This window comes from Sceloporus undulatus, chromosome 1, assembly GCF_019175285.1.
Source record: "Sceloporus undulatus isolate JIND9_A2432 ecotype Alabama chromosome 1, SceUnd_v1.1, whole genome shotgun sequence".
NCBI classification, from domain to species: domain Eukaryota; kingdom Metazoa; phylum Chordata; class Lepidosauria; order Squamata; family Phrynosomatidae; genus Sceloporus; species Sceloporus undulatus.
In genome coordinates, this window is record NC_056522.1 from 285,762,680 (window position 1) to 285,781,948 (window position 19,269).

Below are 19,269 nucleotides of genomic sequence, written 5' to 3' on the forward strand. Positions count from 1 at the left end.
CTCCAGGTTTTAATCCAGACAAAACCTGGAATAGATTCAGTCCTACAAAGATATGGGAGCCACCAGCTGCCCCCCCTAAATTGTAGACAAGAAAAGCCAATAATGATCATGGAGAATGTACATGAATTCATCTTATACAATGAAGAAATTGAAATAGTAAAAGAGTTCTCATATCTGGGATCAAACATTAATAAGAATAGAGGCTGCAGCCAGAAAATCAGAAGAAAATTAAAAATGGGGAGAGTGGCTATGAAAGAACTAACAAAGATCATAAAATGCAAAGATGTACAACTGAGCACAAAAGTCAGAAACATGCAAGCCATTGTATTTCCTATTACCATGTATGGATGTGAGAGGTGGACAGTTAAGATAGAAAATAGGAAGAAAATCAATTAATTTGAGATGTGGTGCTGGAGGAGAGTGCTGAGGATACTGTGGGCAGCCAAAAAGACAAACAAATGAGTCCTAGGGCAGACTAAGACAGAAAACTCCCTGGAAGCCAAGATGACAAATCAGACTGTCATAGTTCAGATGCATCATGAGAAGGCACAACTAACTGGAAAAATCAATAATGCTAGGAAAAGTGAAGGGAAGTAGACAGAGAGGAAGGCCACAAGCTAGAAGGATGGAACTATTAAGGAGGTCACAAGTAATACTTTGTAGTAACTAAGCATAGCAGTGGAGGAAAGGGAGACTTGGATATGTCTCATTCACAGGGTCGGCTAGGGTCGAGATCGACTCAAGGGCGTTTAACAAAAACAAAAAGTCAAAGAAAAATTAAAAGAAAACTGTGCTGACAGTGGCCATGATTCTGCTGGATATATGTTTGACATACTCATTCAAAAGTTCATAATCATCCTTTGGTTCTGAGCCCAATTTGTGCCTCAACATTGTAAAGTCCCAAACAAATTTTGATAGTACACAAATGAACATTACTGAGCTCAGGACTGAAAAACCTAACTAAAACACTAACTGAAAAAGCCGCCTTGAGTCCCTGTACTGAGAGGAAGATGGAATAAAATTGAAAGAAAGGAGCCAATTTTCTTTCAGTTCATGTCACTTGTGTTTCTTCTACTCTGTTTACATTAATCTGCATTTTAATACTCAAAAATGCTATTTAAATATATTAACACATACATTAACAGTATATTTTTTCTCAAAGTATTAATATATTTAAATATATAAATATAATTAAAGTTGCAGACTTGAACATACTTTTGTGAGAATACATCCCATTGAAATCTATATACAGTACTTTTAAGTAGACACATAGGTTATTGTACTGTGCTGTACTGTACTGTAATGTATTGATATATTTAAATAGTTGAGAACTATGTCACAACATTTGGAAAAGTGTGAAATCTGGTGGATACTGAGGTTCTGATCTGCATGTTAGTATGAAAGGTTTGGAATAGGTCATATATACAGTAATGTGCAAAGATCAAATTCTTCAAGCATCCCTAATTTCAACGCACACATCCAATTAGCAATTTCTTGAAGGCTTCTTTAAAAAACAACAACACACAGATGCAAACCATTCTGGAATCTAATTTCAGTTAGATACTTGTATCATCTTCTGGTTCACAATGGTGGGGGGAAATAATCTGTTTTGAAACAGTCTAAAGGGTTTAGGGAAATATTAGTTTGCATTCTTTAAACTACAAAATAAGTGAAGTGAAATTCTGAGAACTTCTCTCTTTAAATTCCATGTAACTCATATTAAAAGACTAGTGCAGATTACTTCCAAAAACATGCTTTTAAAAGTGGGACCTACTGCTGTGTATGTGGATTTTCCCCACCATTATTTCTATTTAGAATCAAACACTAATTGATTATATTTATAGATGCACAGTAGCAAATATCCCCCCAAAAGATATGTTATAGACTTATGTGTATTTCACATTTGTCACATATGATTGGTTTACTGAGTATAATAAAATGTGTGTGTGTGTGTGTGTGCATGTGTTTGTGTGTATGCGTGTATGTCTATATGTATCTAATAAGGAAAGCAAATTATTATTGTACATATAATGAAACACAATTTAGCTATATGGTTTCTGTTTTGCCTATAGACACATTATTTTGTTTGTTTGATTAGATGTTGGGGAGAAATCTCCTCCTACTAGTTTCTTGCTGTCAAACATTTACAAAGAGAAAATAACTACAAACCAAAGGCATTTTTAGGATTTTGTTATGATTTACATTTGCAGCACTATGGACAACGAAAAGCAAAAGAAGCATTTTCTTATCTATTCCTCTTACATTAGAAAAGTTCATGCCCTGCTCTTAGCATTTTCCAACACAGCTGTAGCTGTAGTTTAAAGCCTATTTTTTAAATAAGTGATGCTCAATTTGTCTTTGATGATCCGCATGATTCAGGTGAGATGGGAGCACGGTCGGGCCCTTATTTGCATAAAAATTAATCACAGAAAAATGTAAATTGATAAAATTTTGCCTGGCTTTTCCCCTCTATTCGAGAACCCATGGATGGCTCCCAGAAGCAATCATCTCAGTATGGGGCTGCATTGGATGCTATACAAATGATCACATTTGTGTTGAATACTCACTCATTTAAATGTCAGCACTGATGGGGTGGTACATCAGTAGAAAAAAATGAAAAAATAAATACACAGCAGCTGAAGACTATCAAATCTGCAGGCACTCTTTAGAGATATATGATCTAATGTGAAAAAATTGCAGATTAATTATCCTTTTTCAAAATGGTAATTGTTTTAGCATCACACCAGAAAAAATCTGCAATTTATTTGGAATCAAACAAAAACCAGTAATGTTAAATACGTCATTACATCATTGTGTTTATTAGAAGGCTACAATTAATTCCAAAGGCTCCAGTGTTGTGTAAGATGAAACAAAAGAATTTCCCCATTAATTTTCAAGCAACTTCTTATCTTTTGGATCCATGTAATAAAGTATGAAAGCTAGGTCACGAATATTGTTTAAATCTTTTAGTATCAAGCTTTCTATGAAACATTTCTGCAATATAAAATAATTTTATGACTCACATCAAATAAATACATATTTTGAGTGGATTCATGCAATAGGCTGTATAATATACTCCTTAAAAAGTACTCCTGGGAGAAGATGGGAATATACAAACCATACTGCGCATTTTTATTGTACCTTCCTTCTTTCAGATTTAATTAATGGAATTACTCTTTAAGTTGGGAAAAATGTGTTCTAGCTTCTCCTGCTGGAACCAGCTGGTCCTTAGTAATTTTATTAGAAGTAACAGGTCCCACTAAATTCTTCAGTGAATGCACTTGTGTTTTTGTCATTGTTTGTACATATGTTGGAATTTTTCATCTACTTATAATTTATACCTTTTCATTTTATACTTTTTTTTTACAAGTACAGTTTGTTTGTCTACAGTTATGTCTAACTGTAGAATCAAGTCTTATGGCCGTATCAAAATTATCATGTAACCACATTGCACAAGGGTAGATAGACCTGAGACAGATTTCCCAGTCCTGCACTGGCTCTGAAAAGCTTGCAAATTAAAATTGGTGACTATCTTTATAATGCTGTAGTGATCACTTCATAATTTGTTTTCCTTCTCTTTATCCAAATTATTTGTGCTGAGTTAGTAAATATATTGAGACATATGTCCATTAACAAGTAAGGATTCTGTTTTTCCGTAGTTTTATGCTGAGCTAGGTGTCAAAGGAGATCTGGGGAGAAAAGATTATGTAATGCCTAATACTGTGTCTGACAAAAGGTCAGGTTACTCTTTCAGTAGTTCTCATTTAGAGTGCTGCCCTTTTTGATTATAGGAAAGTGAAATACTTTTAAATAATATACAGTTGATATAAATGTTTTCAGTAAAGAAAATCTGGACACAAAAGCCTATAAATCAAACACATTCCTCTCCCAGCACATGGTGCTAGAATGAGCAGTGCTTTGTTGTAAATACAAAATTGTTTAGCAAAATACATCAGTATAACTGTGTGTGCCTATCTGTATGTGTAAGTAATTCTCCACATCCTAGGAACACAGCTGGCTTGCTCTTTGAAATTTACTGGACCTGACCTGCATATTTCTTCAGCTGCAAAATTCAGTAAATAACATCTCACTCAAAATTTATTAAAATTGAAGGTTGCATTCCTAGTCAAAGTAGCAACCTCAACTTATTGAAATTTTAACCTATATAATGAAAAAATCTGATTTATATAGTTAAGCCACCTATAGCAAGACATCACTTCTCGTATTAAAAATCACTGTTATGGACCACCTTGTTTATAGCCCAGCACTTCTCAAAGCATTAAACTTTTAAAAGTGGAACTTAACTTTCTCAGCTCATTGTCTGGGTTGTCAGCAACTCATTTGGGCCCTGTAGCCAATGTTGGCTGTATGGCAGAGTAAGCTGGCAAATTCAGAAACGTGGTTCCAGCTCCCAGTAGAGATAACAGCAACTGGATGTCTTCCAGGAACTGAAGAAATGCAGGAACCTCCGGGGTCACACAGCAGGCTTCAGCTGATAAACGACCAGACAAGCCAAGTCTCCCGAAGTGTTTTATTTACAGTGCTATAATACAGATCACAAACGAATACCAACTCCTACTAACAACCCACAAGCAATTACTGGAAACCCCTGAGTTTATATAGCCTTCAGACCATGTGGTCTCCCAAACTCAGTGAGTTCCTGTGTTACATCCAAAAGTGTTCCCCTCTGCAATCCAGCTAGGTGTTTCATCGGCCAGGCACAAGTGCACACAGGCACCAAAGTGTCCTTGAGGTTATGAGCATCAGCTGTGCTTGATCAGCCTTGTCCTTCCCAGGGTAGATGCTCATGGTCAGCCACACACATACATCTAAGCATTTCCCAGTGTGCTGACTTTAACCCTTGAAAACCCGACATAGGTTACCCCTCCTGTAATGGATTTTGAAATGGAATGCTAAAGCCCTAATCTAGATAAATGATTTCTGAGTATGATATTTGTTACTCAGAGCAATGCTGCATGCTTTTTACTTATAATTATTGAATTGGAAAAGAAGAAGCCATGGTGTAAAGTGTAAAGCTAGCTTTTTTCAGGAGTCAGTCTTTCCCTCTGAGATACCAGAAGGGCTCTGTGCATTACCATGGTAGTCACATAGCTATGTAGTGAATACTGACTCCCCCAGTCTCCACGTACTGGTCAGGGACCTGTTCCCCTGTCACTTGGGAAGTGGCTGACTAATGTTATCACCCCCTTAAGCAAGCAATCCTTGATGCGACATACAGAAACAGGATCCCTGTAGCTATTTCCCCTCATGTTGGAGATTGTTCACACAAGGAGAATGATCAGCCACTTCCTGAACAATGGAGGAACAGACCCCAATAAATGCAGGTGCTGCTGCCCAGTACGTGTGGATTGGGGGACCCTATGTATGGGGGGGATACATAGAATGTGAATACAAAGTAGTTACAAATGCATAACTCTCAGTTATGCATTTTTAACTACCCAATAGGATTCCAGCCATAATCTCCATTTATTAGGGCATGTGTCAACTGCGGACCACCACAGAACAGGAAGCTCTTTCTTTCCCTTGTCTGCCTTCTCCTGTAGAACAAGGAATCATGATTACCTCTTTTTATACTAGCCTACTTTTGACTGATGCTTTCTCACAATGGCTGGATTTTGGGAGAAAGCAGGCAAGTGAATGGCATGCAAAACAGGCTTTCAGACATTATTTCAGTGAGATTGTTCAAATCAGCCTCTGTCTTAAATAGTGGAATGTAGATCTGGGATTGCAGTCATGTTTGGTCAGTTTTCATTACAGTCAGTAAACTGTCCTCATCAAGACAAAATAAGAAAACCTTTTAAACTACTATTGAAAATAAAACAAGTCCAAACAACAACAGTCCCTTTGGGCCTCTGAATCATTCGACAAGGGTGATAAGCGGTATTCCACAAGCTCATCACTGAAAGCTTTGTGCCTCCACATGCAATTGCTTCAAATATGCACTGTCTATTTTCTAAGATGATCCCATCTTCCAAGGGGCAACTTACATTTAAGATGGTCTGTTAGATTGCCATAACTGATTCTATGTCATGCTCCCCAGTTATAATAACGTACATTTTGTAAGAAAAAAATGGTGCTCAGCCTTGACCTTACTTCTATGCGATAGGTCAGTTCTTGGTTCTAACTTGAACCTCATCCAAAGGAAAAAGATTATGCTAGAAAGATATTCACATTCTTCAGAACAATAGCAATAGCATTTACATTTTATATCACTTCATAGTATACTCAGTGCTCTCTAAGTGGCTTACAATCTGTAAACAAACTACCCCCCAAAAGCCAGGTACTCATTTTACCAACCTACAAAAGGATAGAAGGCTGCATCAACTTGGAGCCCAGGGATTCAATTCACAACATTATGGCTACATGGTGCTGCCAGGACTCGCTCTATCTCATGCTGTTCAGAACATCCTTCCATTCCCTTCAAAGAATCATCCATCTCTTGAAAAAGATGTTAGTTTACAGTATGGGCTTTTGTTCATCAGTGCTTCTGAAGGCATGCAGTTAATGTTATTCAAGTGAATGAAGCAAATATGTTCTGCTTAGAGGGGAAAATGGCTGGACTTACTAAAGTGTTAGATCCTTATATGAAGATTGTTTTAAATTATTCTAAATGGCAGTTGTCACATGTAAATGTGCAAGAAACCTTAGGAAATGGTTTGGATACAATACAGTGTAATTTTTAAAAATTGTATTGCATTCAAACCATTCTCTAATGTTTTTTCAGCCAATACCCTTCCTACATTTCTTTCCTTATTTATTATACCTTGCATAATCAGGGATAATAATCAGCAGTAATAATTTGATTTTTATTTGTTTCTAATTATATGTTTGCAATATTCTAGCATTCCATGTTTTATGTTTTGTTTCTCTGTATTTGTTCTCCTTAGCACTCCATCACTGGCCATCCTTTCAGTGCAAGAATTATTAACCTATAATAAACCCACATTTCCTATGCTTTTCTTTTTGTAATAGTGTCTGTCAAAGATCATGATTCCATACAATAAACCAGAACTAAGAACACCATACAAAATACATTCTGAAAGCAACTTTATATTTTTATAGTACTTTGCATTTTTAGTTTTTAAGAACAAAGTCTACTGTGAGTCACCTCTAGTTTAATTATATGGCTATGATCTCACTATTCATTGAACCAAATTCTGAAGTACTTGTATTTGTCAACATGTGGTCTTTGCATTACAGTACTAGGGATACTTGCTTTTTCTAATTTCCATGACATTTAGTGTACATTTTTTAGACCATGTTAAGTACTTATCTTGTTGACTTTATTAATCTTTGAAGACCTTCTAAATTATAAGTTAGTAATACTATGTTGTTGATTATATTAAAAACTAACAATAATGTTGTCCAGTATTCTGTATCAGGTTATAATTAACTAAGTACTTAACTAAGTAACTTCTGACCCAGCCTACCGAATCTGATGGAAATGCCATTGAACTGCTCTGAGCATTGGCATAAGGGACCACCTCTTCCCTATGGAGCTCATGACCAGAAAAGTAGGTTGGGGGACAGGTTATGATCATGGCAATGGTATCAAAATTGTGACAAGTAGTGATTGTGAAAATGAAACAGTTACATTTACATATTATATAAAATAAAAACAATTGCAAGATAATTTGTGTCTGTCACATTTGCATACACATTTAATGCATTTGGCCAGTATTCTGTATCAGCATACTTAAGTCCAAAACACACTGTAGAAATAATCCTGTTTGAGACTACTTTAACTGCCCTGACTCAATGCTAGGAAATTCTAGAAACAGTAGTTTTGTAATACATTTAGCCTTCTTTATCAGGGAGCTCTGGTGCCACAATAAACTACAGTTTCCAAGATTACCTAGCACTGAGCCAGGGCAGTTAAAGTGGTCTCAAACTGGATTGTTTCTGCAGTGTGTTTTTGACCTTAGTTAAGTAAACTTTTCAGTCTCCCAGGTACTTAACTAATTTCAACTGTTTCATATTTATGATTGCTACTTGTGATTGTGGCATTATTACAGTGATCATAACTCTTCTTGACTTCCTTTTTCCAGCATCAGCTATATGGGGAGAAAGAAACTGGAACACAGTTGAATGATATTTCCATCAGGTTTGGGATGGTGCGGGAGTTGGTCCAGGAGAAGTTACCTAGTTAAGTACTTAGTTAAGCATAAGCTGACACAGGATTCCAGCTGTTATAAGCTAGTGTTTCTTTGAAGAAGTTCTCATAATTCAAATGAGAAGTAGTAATGAAAGTGCATATCTTTGTCATACCTCTCTGTATATTTCTGTCCTCTCTCATCTGATGTTCAACTTTCAGTGATGCTTTTTGTTGTCAATGCAAGCGCCCTCTTATTCAAATATGCCACATACTTAAAATAATAGCTATATATCTTCTATGAAGGTATAGTCATCTAATTCAGTGCTCAGCTTCATTATTCTAAGAAAATAAACAGAATTGCAAACCAGTTAGAACTGTGTAAGCAAGAGCAGTGACTAATGTTTTATTGTTTGGCTAGTCCAGCAATTCTTTAAACTGAACCACCTGTCCCCAGAGGCTGATAGCATCACCTAATGTGCTTGACAGACACAAGTCTTCATTTTTCTATCCAGCATGGCAGAGTGACAGCCAGCAAGTAAGAATGTTAGTTCTATGCATACAACTGCAGCAAGACTTGTACGTACCAGTGTATAACAAAATTCCAGGTAGCTTAGGACAAGACAGAATTGTAGGTTAATTGGCTTGTAAAATTTCCAGGGTTTACATGTTTTTCTGGAAATTTGGTTGTGACCATGATGACTTTGAGAGCCATCAAGGTGTAGTGATTTGAGCATTGGATGGAGCAAGCTTGTTTTCTGCTGCTCTAGAACATGGAACAATGGAAAAGAGAAAAATAGATTCCACCTCAACATTAGGAGGAACCTCCTGACAGTAAGGGCTTTTCTACAGTGGAACACACTCCCTTGGAGAGTGGTGGAGTCTCCTTCCTTGGAGATCTTTAAACAGAGGCTGGATGGCCATCTGTCGGGATGCTTTGATGGTGATTTCCTGTATGGCAGGGGGCTGGACTGGATGGTCCTTGTAGTCTCTTCCAACTCTATGATTCTTCGAATCCTGGTTCTGCCATGTAAACCCACTGGGTGATCTTGGGCACTCTTCTAAATCTCAAAGAAGACAAACAAAATGGAAAAATGTGGCAATGAAAAGGAGAGGATGAATTTTGGCTTCCTTAGCCTCTGACATCACAGTGCTGTATAAAGTTCTCTGAAGCCTCAGAGGATGGCAATGGCAACCCAGCCCCACCCCCCCCAAAGAAACTTGCTAAGAAAACCCCATGAACACCATAAGTCAGAAACAACTTGAGTGCACACAACAACAAAATTATCACTATTAATATGTTGGCCCAGCAAAACCTAAGAAGACAGAGGGGAAAAAGTGAGCTCCACTGCACTTGATACATCCTCAGTTATTAATGTGCCATGGAATTTTGGTGAGTGTGTTTGGTGAGATAGCACTGAGTCCATGTTGTTTTTTCATGAATTACAGTACTCCATTCTCAGTTCCTTAAGGGCAATGGAGTATTTGAACCCTACAAGGTCTGTCTCTTTTACTCACCAAGAGACCAAAGCTTCCATGAAACATACAGTTTTATCTTTTACTCTGTACAGATGAAAATAATTACATAGTTGCTCATCTTAACTATTTGCTTGCATTACCTTGCCTTCTTCCCCTTCCATTTGCTTTCTCTCCCAATGTCAAAATTTAGAATTGTATGTTCTTCAGGACAGGTTTTCCTTTTCTTTTCTTTTTTGTTTACATTACTCTTTGTTTACATTACCCTTTCACGGTACTTTAACTGCCATGGTTCCATCCTACAGAATCCTGGGATTTGTAGTTTTGTGAGTCACCAGTGCTCTTTGACAGTGAAGGCTAAAGACCTTGTAAAAGTATAAATACCAAGTTTCCATATGATAGAGCTACAGCACTTAAAGCACTTATCAAACTGCATTATCTCTACAGCGTACATGCACCCTAAAAACCAGTTAAAAGCAGTTTTCCTGAATATGAAAACCCCAGACATTAATGGAATTCACTCATGTTGCGTCTCCTGCCCCCCCCCCTCACCTAGTTTGAAAAGCTGTTAATTTTATGGATAATTTTAATTTATGTTTAATTGCCGTTTTAAGGGGGGATGGAGGATTGGGTTATTTATATAATGTATTGTTGGAATTTTAAATTGTAAGCCACTCTGGTTGTCTTTGTAACAGAGAAGCAGGATATAATAATAAATAAAGCTTATTATTAAATATTGGGATGGTAGTATAAAAGTAACTTATAAGAGTAACTTGAACTGCCCAGATCTTGTTATCATTGGATAGTTGGCAGGTTGCAATAGTGATATAGTCTGAGATATCCATATTGCTGTTGAAGAGGGAGTCAAAGTTCTAAAAAGAGAAAAGAAAGGAAAAGTCTTGTATGAACTATAGTAGCATGTCTGCGAGATGGATAAGTAATGAACCACTGTACAAAGGAACTGTTGTATTTTTGAAGAAAATGTACTGTACAAGGAAAATATCATTTGTCCTTGTCAGTAATAGTATGCAAAGCTGCTAATTTTTCTGTACCTGTTTATTAGAAGCATGCTGTTTTGGTCTAGTTTTCTGCAAACTAATTATTATGTAGAATATCATGTTCAGAGTACATATTGTATTTCATTTTATTTCATTTCATTAACAGATTAAAAACAGTATAATTGTTACTTGATAGAAGACAGAGAAAGGTTAACTTTAATTTAAACTTCCCCCCCCCCCAAAAGCTTCATTCTTTTAACTCTTTTGTTTCCTATGTGTTGTTGAATTCAACCTGTAAATTGCAGCATAATTTTAAAAAGAAAAAGAAAAATGGAAGAATGTTCTGAGAAAGGCAAAAAGAGGGGACATGATTAGAGGATATTGCACTGAGATTTCCTATCAAGCCACCCACATATGGAAGCATGGAGGATTATATCACCTGCCAGCATTTACAGAATAGATAAAGCAACTGCATCAGAACAACTGAATATGGGCCAGGATATAAATTGTGTGCCTACATCACCTGTTTGTGTCTATCTTTGTATTATTAGCAACTTGCCACAAACACCTTGTGCAAAAAGGTGTAAAAGAATCCACTAGTACCTTAGGACTGGAGTGTGGCTTTGGCATGGCTTCTGGACTCTTACTTGCCAGGCTGTCTTTTCTCTTTCACAAACTGCCAGACATGTCCAGACTGACAATCTGGTAGCGGTGTGTGGTGGGGAAGGACAACTAATTTTCAGGGTGAGAATGGGGATTTACGTATAAGGGACTTGCATATTTGCAAATATGTAGTTAGGGGTTTCATAAAACATCAGGGAAGACTTGCCCTCATTGTGGGCCAGATGAGTTCATTATACTCAGTCCCAGTCATTTCCTTAAAAGAAGAGAAGACTTTAATACTACTACTACTACTACTACTACTAATAATAATAATAATATAGATTTATTTGTATCCCGCCCAATCAATCTTGCCTCCATCATGGTCTGAAATTGTTTTAACTGCTCATCCTACTACACTACCTTTAGGTCTGCCAAAGAGTAATACTAAGGAAGACCAAGGGCAAGGGCAGATAATGATAACCAAATAATCCTGGCTGTTTATGTCTGTTCCTGATAGTGTTACATTTGAATGTGGTTCTTTGGAGTAAATATTTTACAAGCTGCTTTGAGAGTATGTTGGGGCTAGAAATTGTGATATAAGTATTGCAAGCAGGGGCACCAGTATTATCTTTTCCATAATATTTTTAAATGTATATTTCTATATATGAAATCATTTTCCTGGAACAGTTTCTAACCCTCCAGTCCATCTGCCTTGGTCCAGGCCTTGGAGGTAGAGAGGAACTGCTGGACCTCTTACACTTTCCCTCCACCACTCCCTTCTCCTTCTGTGTCATGTCTTTTTGGATTGTAAGCCCGAGGGCAGGGAACCGTCTAACTAAAAAGATTGTATGTACAGTGCTGTGTAAATTTACAGTGCTTCATAAATAAAGGTTAATAATAATAATAATAATAATAATAATAATAATAATAATAATAATAATAATAATAATAATAATAAGGCAGCCCACAGTTCAGCTAGCAGTTCTTCAGAATCTGTGAAACAATGATCAGCTTTTTTGCACTGTGGAAAAGTCATTTAATGTATCAATATGGTTGTTTTTAATAGATTAAATTGGAAGAAAACTCAGCTTTCATACCACCTGGATGGCAAGGTGTCTGATTTTTGTGGAGTCCTATCTTGTATTATCATTTTTTGTGGTTCCTTACATTATGGAACATAGTTGAATTGGACAAGGACCATTGTCTACATCACATTATATGCATAGATTGAAACAAAAGTAGCTGAACTCTATCAAGATATTTCCCCAATTGCCACAAGCTGAAGTATTTGAATTGAAATTTTATTAAAATGTTATGATCCTTCTGTTCAAGTGGGAGTTTAGTAAAGTTTTCTTGCCACTTTGTTCTCCTTTAAATAAAATTCTATGTACTGTTTTCAGAAAGACCTGTACTGGGATGCAAAAATTTCTCCAGCAAAGCATTCACAAATGTTCTTGAAACTCTTGGACCACACATAATTTTCTGATGAACTCCATTTATAGTCCTAATGCATCTGAGCTGTGCAGAGTGCTACAAATAAATTAATGAAGAGAAATGGAATTAAAGCTATAATGTTTGGTTAAATGCCTATACTGAAGCCACTAGCTCAAAGCCATAAAGTTGTGAGTTCAATACCAGATAGGACTTAAGATCAACTCAGGCTTGCATCCATCCGAGGTCACTAAAATGAGTATCCAGCTTGTTGGGGGCAATTATCGTACAGTTGTAAACCACTTAGAGACTGCTTTGTGGTATATAAATGAAGCTGCTGTTGCTATTACTATTTCTTGTAGACCAATTCCAGTGAAGTAAATTCCAGTGCTTAATGAACATGCATAGGATGGAATTTCTTTTCAAAGTTTTCTCATAAAGTTTCATGCCATGCAAAAGGAAGTGATAAAGTGTCGGGAAAGAGTGTTTCGCTTCAGTTGAAACCATGCTCAGTGGTTCCCCCCCCCTTTTTTTTTGTAGTCAAACAAATTTGTAGCATACCTATTGACTATGGGGTTAAAAAGTCTTGTTGCTTTGTTTTTAACCCTGCCTTGAGCTGTGCATGCATGTTTGAAAAAGAGAGATTTGACAGCTATCTGAGGCACAAGAAGATATATTTTACTTCCTTTGAGACATCTGCTGGAGAAATGCGTCTGTAATAAAAGGAAAATGAAATAATATTAACTGGAATTAAAGGGAATGCAGCTTTGAAAAGAAATGTCTCTCAACCGGACTTCCGCGAATCATTGTTTCCCCCTAGTGGCTGCAAATAAGAACTAGTACAGCTCAAGTTAGAGATTATATGGAAAGCACAGGCAAAAACCAAAGAAAAACAGAAATGCTGTAAAGGCAGAATGCATTTTTAGCACTTAGAAAATCATGTTATTTCTACATATTAATGCTAATTCAGTTAAGGAGTGTCAGCTTTTCATTTATAATACACAGTTTTCAGGAGACCTGAGCTTGGTTATTAAAACTCATACTGTGCTGAAACCTGGCAGCTTAATAGCACATTCAGGAAAAACCATGTGGTGTATTCTGCAAATGTTCATTGACAATAATGCACAAGACTTGGCAGAATCCTGACAAGCTTTCTGCTTTCAAGCTTTCTTGTGCAATTGGATCCAAAACAGTTTTTTACTGAAGAGAATGCCAGTGAACCACTCATGCACTCACTCATTCCAGAAGTAACCTATACACAAAGAAAATAGGAACTTTTAAAGAACTTTGAGAACTTCTTCTGTGAGAATTAAACCACAAAGCCTTCTATATGTTATATGCTTCACTAGTTGGTGCCACATTACAGATTATGGGATTTATTATGGTTTAAGCATCTATAGACTACAATCTACTTCTTCAGATGCATTCAGTATTCTCTGCCTGCCTGTCTATCCACCCATCTTCCCACTCCTGACTCTGTTGTATAAAACACCATGAAAAACAATTGTGGTGGGTATGAATTAATTACGATGTGTGTGATTTTTAATGCACAGGTATGTGTTTCTGTGCTCTTATACATAAAACAGTCATACCTGTTATAGCCATTTGTTGTTGTTGTTGTGTGCCTTCAAATCATTTCCGAATTAATGGTTACCATAAGGCAAATCTAACTACGACGTTTTTGGGGGTGAGAGTGTGCAACTCATTCAAGACCACCAAGTAGGTTTCCATGGCTGTGCGGAATCACACCCTGGTCTCCAGGGTTGTAGTCCAATGCTCAAACCACTACACCACACTGGCTCTTTGTCATATATATATACATATAAAATTGTATTAATGCATGTATATAATATTTACATACATATATGCACATGCATATAACATATGATGTATATGTATGTTTATATATAATTATATTAATTTATTCTGCCTTTAAAAATTATCTAAAAGACAGGTCATAACAACATTGCAACTGAAGAAGTAGGCCAGGTCTATGAAAGCTTATGCTACAACTTCTTTCATAAAGTTCGTCTCAAGGGCAGTATGAGATCCCTTTTCATATTGATATTCCAGACTAACACAGCTGTGTTTCTGAATTCTAACATTTATATTCATTTTAAAACAATGCTATAGAAATAATGCACAAAACCAAATTAATATAAATTTAAATCAAATTAAATAAGCAGGAGGACTAAGATGAAAGTCACCAGAGAAAAGCAAGCAAGCAAACAGAGAGAAAAGCAGACAGATATAAGGATAGGCAGACATGGGGCTGATACCTTAAGATTGGGATTGCCTAGATCCATGAAAACCCAAATAAAGGTCATCAATTTTTTTCTTTTTTGTTTTAAGATTCATCTATATAAAGGAGCTAAAACACTGTAACTTTTTCCTTGTCTGCACTGTACTTGTAGAGGAAATATTTGCTGATACTTCTGATCAGGAAAAAAATGCCTTTCTTTTTCTTTCAGGTGGGCCATCAAGCATGAAGGCGTAAGTAAGCCTGGTCAGTGGAAACAGTCAAAAGTGGACAATCCTTTGTGGAATAAGCTGACCTATATGTGGCCTGTCCTTCCAAATGGAGAACTAAATGAGGTAATTCAGTGCTTGAAAAGTTAAAAAATAGAAACACATACACAGGCGAGCATTTGTATATATCTGATGAAATGATTGTGATTATGTTTATGATTTCTTACCTATCTCAACCCTGTGGATCTGCTGATTTAAACACAGACAACATTTCAAGCAGACAAGTTTCTCCTGGCAAGTCATTCCACATTCTTGGGGTGGCTTAAGAAAACGGCCAATGGGTAACACTCAGCCTAGTTTTGACTGACTGAAGTAGATGTCTCTCAGAGGACCTGAGTTTATGGGGCAGATTGTATGGGACTCACTCATTCTTTTCCTGCCCACATGAGCTCACTCTCTTAGTTGCATCTTTTGCTAGTAGTGGCAGTTGGAAAACTCTTGTGAGGCTTGGGTGGAGGTCATCATTTTAATGCAGTGTATCTAGTATTCACAGGCAATGATGCATCAATCCTCAGTCTGAACTGAGCTGGTGGCAGCTGGGGAAATTGTGGGAAAGTCTTGTATCCTGGTTATAATGTATTCCACCCAAAGAAGTAATGTGCAAAATTCAGTTCAATCTGTTCATGTCTTTTTAAAAAAAGTTTCTGTGTCTTGCATGTGTAATTCTGTCCACGTGTGTAATTTCGTGTGAGCAAATTAAAATTTGTTGTAAGCAAATTCTTGAACTGGGGACAGAGGTGGGACAGAGGATCGAAGACAGACCTGTATAGAATGAGAGAAGGAAATGGTGAATGGAATTTAACATTAATTTTATCACAAGACAAAAAAAAACTTTATTATGCAAAGGGCTGCTTAGGACAGGTGTTATTAATATGCCATTTAAATTATCCGTGTTTTCTTTTTTAAAAAAATGTAAGAATATCACAAAGGGATTTGTTACTGTGAATAATCACAGTAGAAGCTCTAATGATGAGGTTTGGTTAATGGTGAAAAATGCCAAGAGTGAGTATTATCAAGCAGTGTTTTGTTGTTGTTTTTGTAGGGGGGTTGAATTGAATTATAACACGTGTCTGTTAACTATGATTTTAGACATGTTGTTTTCCTTCTTCAAAGTGCTGTTATGTTTCATTCTTTAATGTCTGAGAAGACAGAATTCACTAGCCTTGCATATGCTTTTAAATATAGATACATTTTGCCATGACAGTTTAGCATTTTAAATAGGGTGGAGGGTAATTTACAGGAGCAGCTCTCAAGTGACACATATATTACTAGTACTACACTGAAGTAGTCTAGATTGAACACAGATATGTTAGTGAAAGCAATAAGAATAGTTCCCATCATACTACTGCCAAAAAATGTCCTGTTTGTTTTTATCCACAGTAAAGCCAAGTTTTTTTTGATAAAGTGAATTGTACAACAAAAGATATAAAAGATGTATTTAAATGTCCAAGCATTTGTGTAATTTAGGAAGAACCATTTAATGAATGAGCTTTTATTGGCTGAATCGTATATGCAGAAGAGCTGGGATTTGCACATACAGGCTGGTGGTCTTTTATCTCAGCCCTTTGCACAAACCCACAATATGAGGATACTTCAGGCTACCCATCTCTGGGAGTTGTAAAGATCATTAAAGTGTATGTGTAACTCAACTTCTCTAATAGCTATAAATTGTTGATTTTGGTATGATATTAATGGAATAAACATTTAATTTGTTTACTGAAAGACTTTTGAATGGCCCATTGAAGGGTTGCTGATTCCAAACAGTCCTCCTTTAAAGAAACCTGCTGGTAAGATGCAAGACAGCTACATGCCTTTGAGACTGAAGGTTCTCAAAAATGGAGAAGAGGACAAAAACAAGGCCATCTTTATTCTTGGACTGGATTGTTCAACTGTGATGAAAAAACAGTAAGAAAATGCAATAAATTTTAAGAATCCAATAGTAGCAATCATGTTTTCAGGAATGAAATATTTTAATCTGGAAATGTCTTCATTTGCAGATCCCTTGCTGATTTAAACTTTTCATTCAAAGAGCTTCAAAAATAACAAGCTATTTTGATTTGCAGAGAAAAAGAAAACTTAAGTCTAAACACCAGTCTGGCTTTACACATTTACATGTGGAAGCACATGCAGCTGTTGGCTGGCTATGCCCATGTGGAGCCTCCACTAATATGAAGCAGTCTCTTCAGGTGGAGCAGTAGAAGTTGCTGGATCAGTGGGTTGATAAATCCACTTCTGATTCCAGTCCAAACTTCAATGGTGTTATCCAACACGCTAAACCTATTTTGGGATTTTCTGCCAAATTCCCATTTACCTGTTAAATGAGGTTCTGAATCGAATCTACGATTCATATTGGCCCTGCACGTGGTTCCCACCATCTTTGCACTGGAACAAGGCCAGTGCTAGAGAAGCTGCAGGAAGGCCCGGGCGGAGAGGCTAGGCCACACGGCGGAGAAGGCCAGGTTGCATGGCAGAGAGGTTTGGGGGATGGAGGAGGCATGCTGGGCTGGGAGGATGGAGGAGATAGGCTGAGAAGAAGGCTGGGGATGGAGGGAGGCATGGCCGGGGTGGAGTTGCTTGGAAAAAGCTGCTGCCAGTGAGAACCAGAGCGGATTCGAATCTGCCTGGTTCTCACTTGGGATGAATTGATTTATTTCTAAATAAATCAATCCAGCTCCCAAAACACCCAGTTTTACCAGTGTCTTTTTGACATGGGTTGAATGGGTAAAAACCATCCCCCCTTTCCGAATCGCTTCAGTGATTCAAATTAAGTGGGAACCATGATAGTTTAAACTGAATATTTGGAATCACAATCCAGTTTAAACCATATTGGGAACAAGAGATTTAAACCTCTTGGATAACTCTTTCAAAGTTTGCACTAAAATGTGGAACAGCTTCACATCCACCCTACTATTTGAGCCATTACCATACATTAAAATGGAGGCTAGAGAAAAGGCACTTCAATAATGGCATTTTTTCTGAGTGATTGTTTTGTTTGTTGTGTGCTTTCATAAGCTATTCCTGATTCATGGCAACCCTAAGGCAAACACATTGTGGGATTTTCTTGGCAAGTTTTAGTCAGAATGAGTTTGCCACTGCATTCCTCTAGGGCTGAGAGAGTGTGATTTTAAATGCATAGATATAGGCTGGAGGACACCTGGCTTAATGAGACTATGTGTAAAAGGGATCTAGGAATCCTAGTAGACGATAAGTTGAACATGAGTCAATTATGTGGTACAGCAGCAATAAGGCCAATGTGATTCTAGGCTGCATCAATAGAAATATACAGTGGACCCTTGTTATACGCTGGGGTTTGGTTCCAAGATCTCCCGTGTATAACAAAATCCGTGTATGCTCAAGTCCCATTGAATATAATGACATAGCAAAATGGTGTCCCTTATAAAAATGGGAAATCAAGGTAAATTTATACTGTTTTGGAACATTTTCAAACCGTGTATGCTTGAATCCGTGTATAAAAAATCCGTGTATAAGAAGGGCCGACTGTAGTGTCTAGATCAAGGGAAGTAATAGTGCCACTCTATTCTGCTTTGGTCAGGCCTCACCTGGAACACTGTGTCTAGTTTTGTGCACCACAGTTCAAAAAAGATGTTGACAAATTGGAGCGTGTCCAGAAGAGAGCAATGAAAATGGTGAAGGGTCTGGTGAAGAGGAGAGACTTAGGGAGCTAGGTATGTTTAGCCTGGAGAAATGAAGATTAAGAGGTGATATGATAGCCTTTGAAGGGATGTCATATTGAGGCTGGAGAAAGCTAGTTTTTTGATGCTTCAGAAAATAGGACCCAGGACAATGGATGCAAGCTGCAGGAAAAGAGATTCCACCTCAACATTGAGAGGAACTTCCTGACAGTAAGAACTGGACCACACTCCTTTGGATTGTGATGGAGTCTCCTTCTTTGGAAGTCTTTAAACAGAGGCTGGATGGCCATCTGTCAGGGTGCTTTGACTATGAGTTCCTGCATGGCAGGGGGTTGGACTGGATGGCCCTTGTGGCCTCTTCCAAATCTAGGATTCTATGATTCTGTGATTCTAAGATTAACCAGTGGATTTCCATGACCTAGTGGGGAATAAAATACTGGTCTCCAGAGTCCTAGTCCAACACCCA

General features: G+C 37.2%; 1 protein-coding gene across 1 annotated transcript in view; it reads left to right on the plus strand.

Annotated features, from left to right (window-relative positions):
* The window catches only part of DCDC1 (doublecortin domain containing 1), a 368,535-nt gene that overhangs the window by 292,098 nt on the left and 57,168 nt on the right, over nt 1–19,269 (plus strand). The window contains exons 22-23 of the mRNA XM_042459567.1: nt 15,093–15,216; nt 16,874–17,055. Of these exons, the coding sequence (XP_042315501.1) occupies nt 15,093–15,216; nt 16,874–17,055 (306 nt within the window). The remainder of the gene's footprint in view (nt 1–15,092; nt 15,217–16,873; nt 17,056–19,269) is intronic.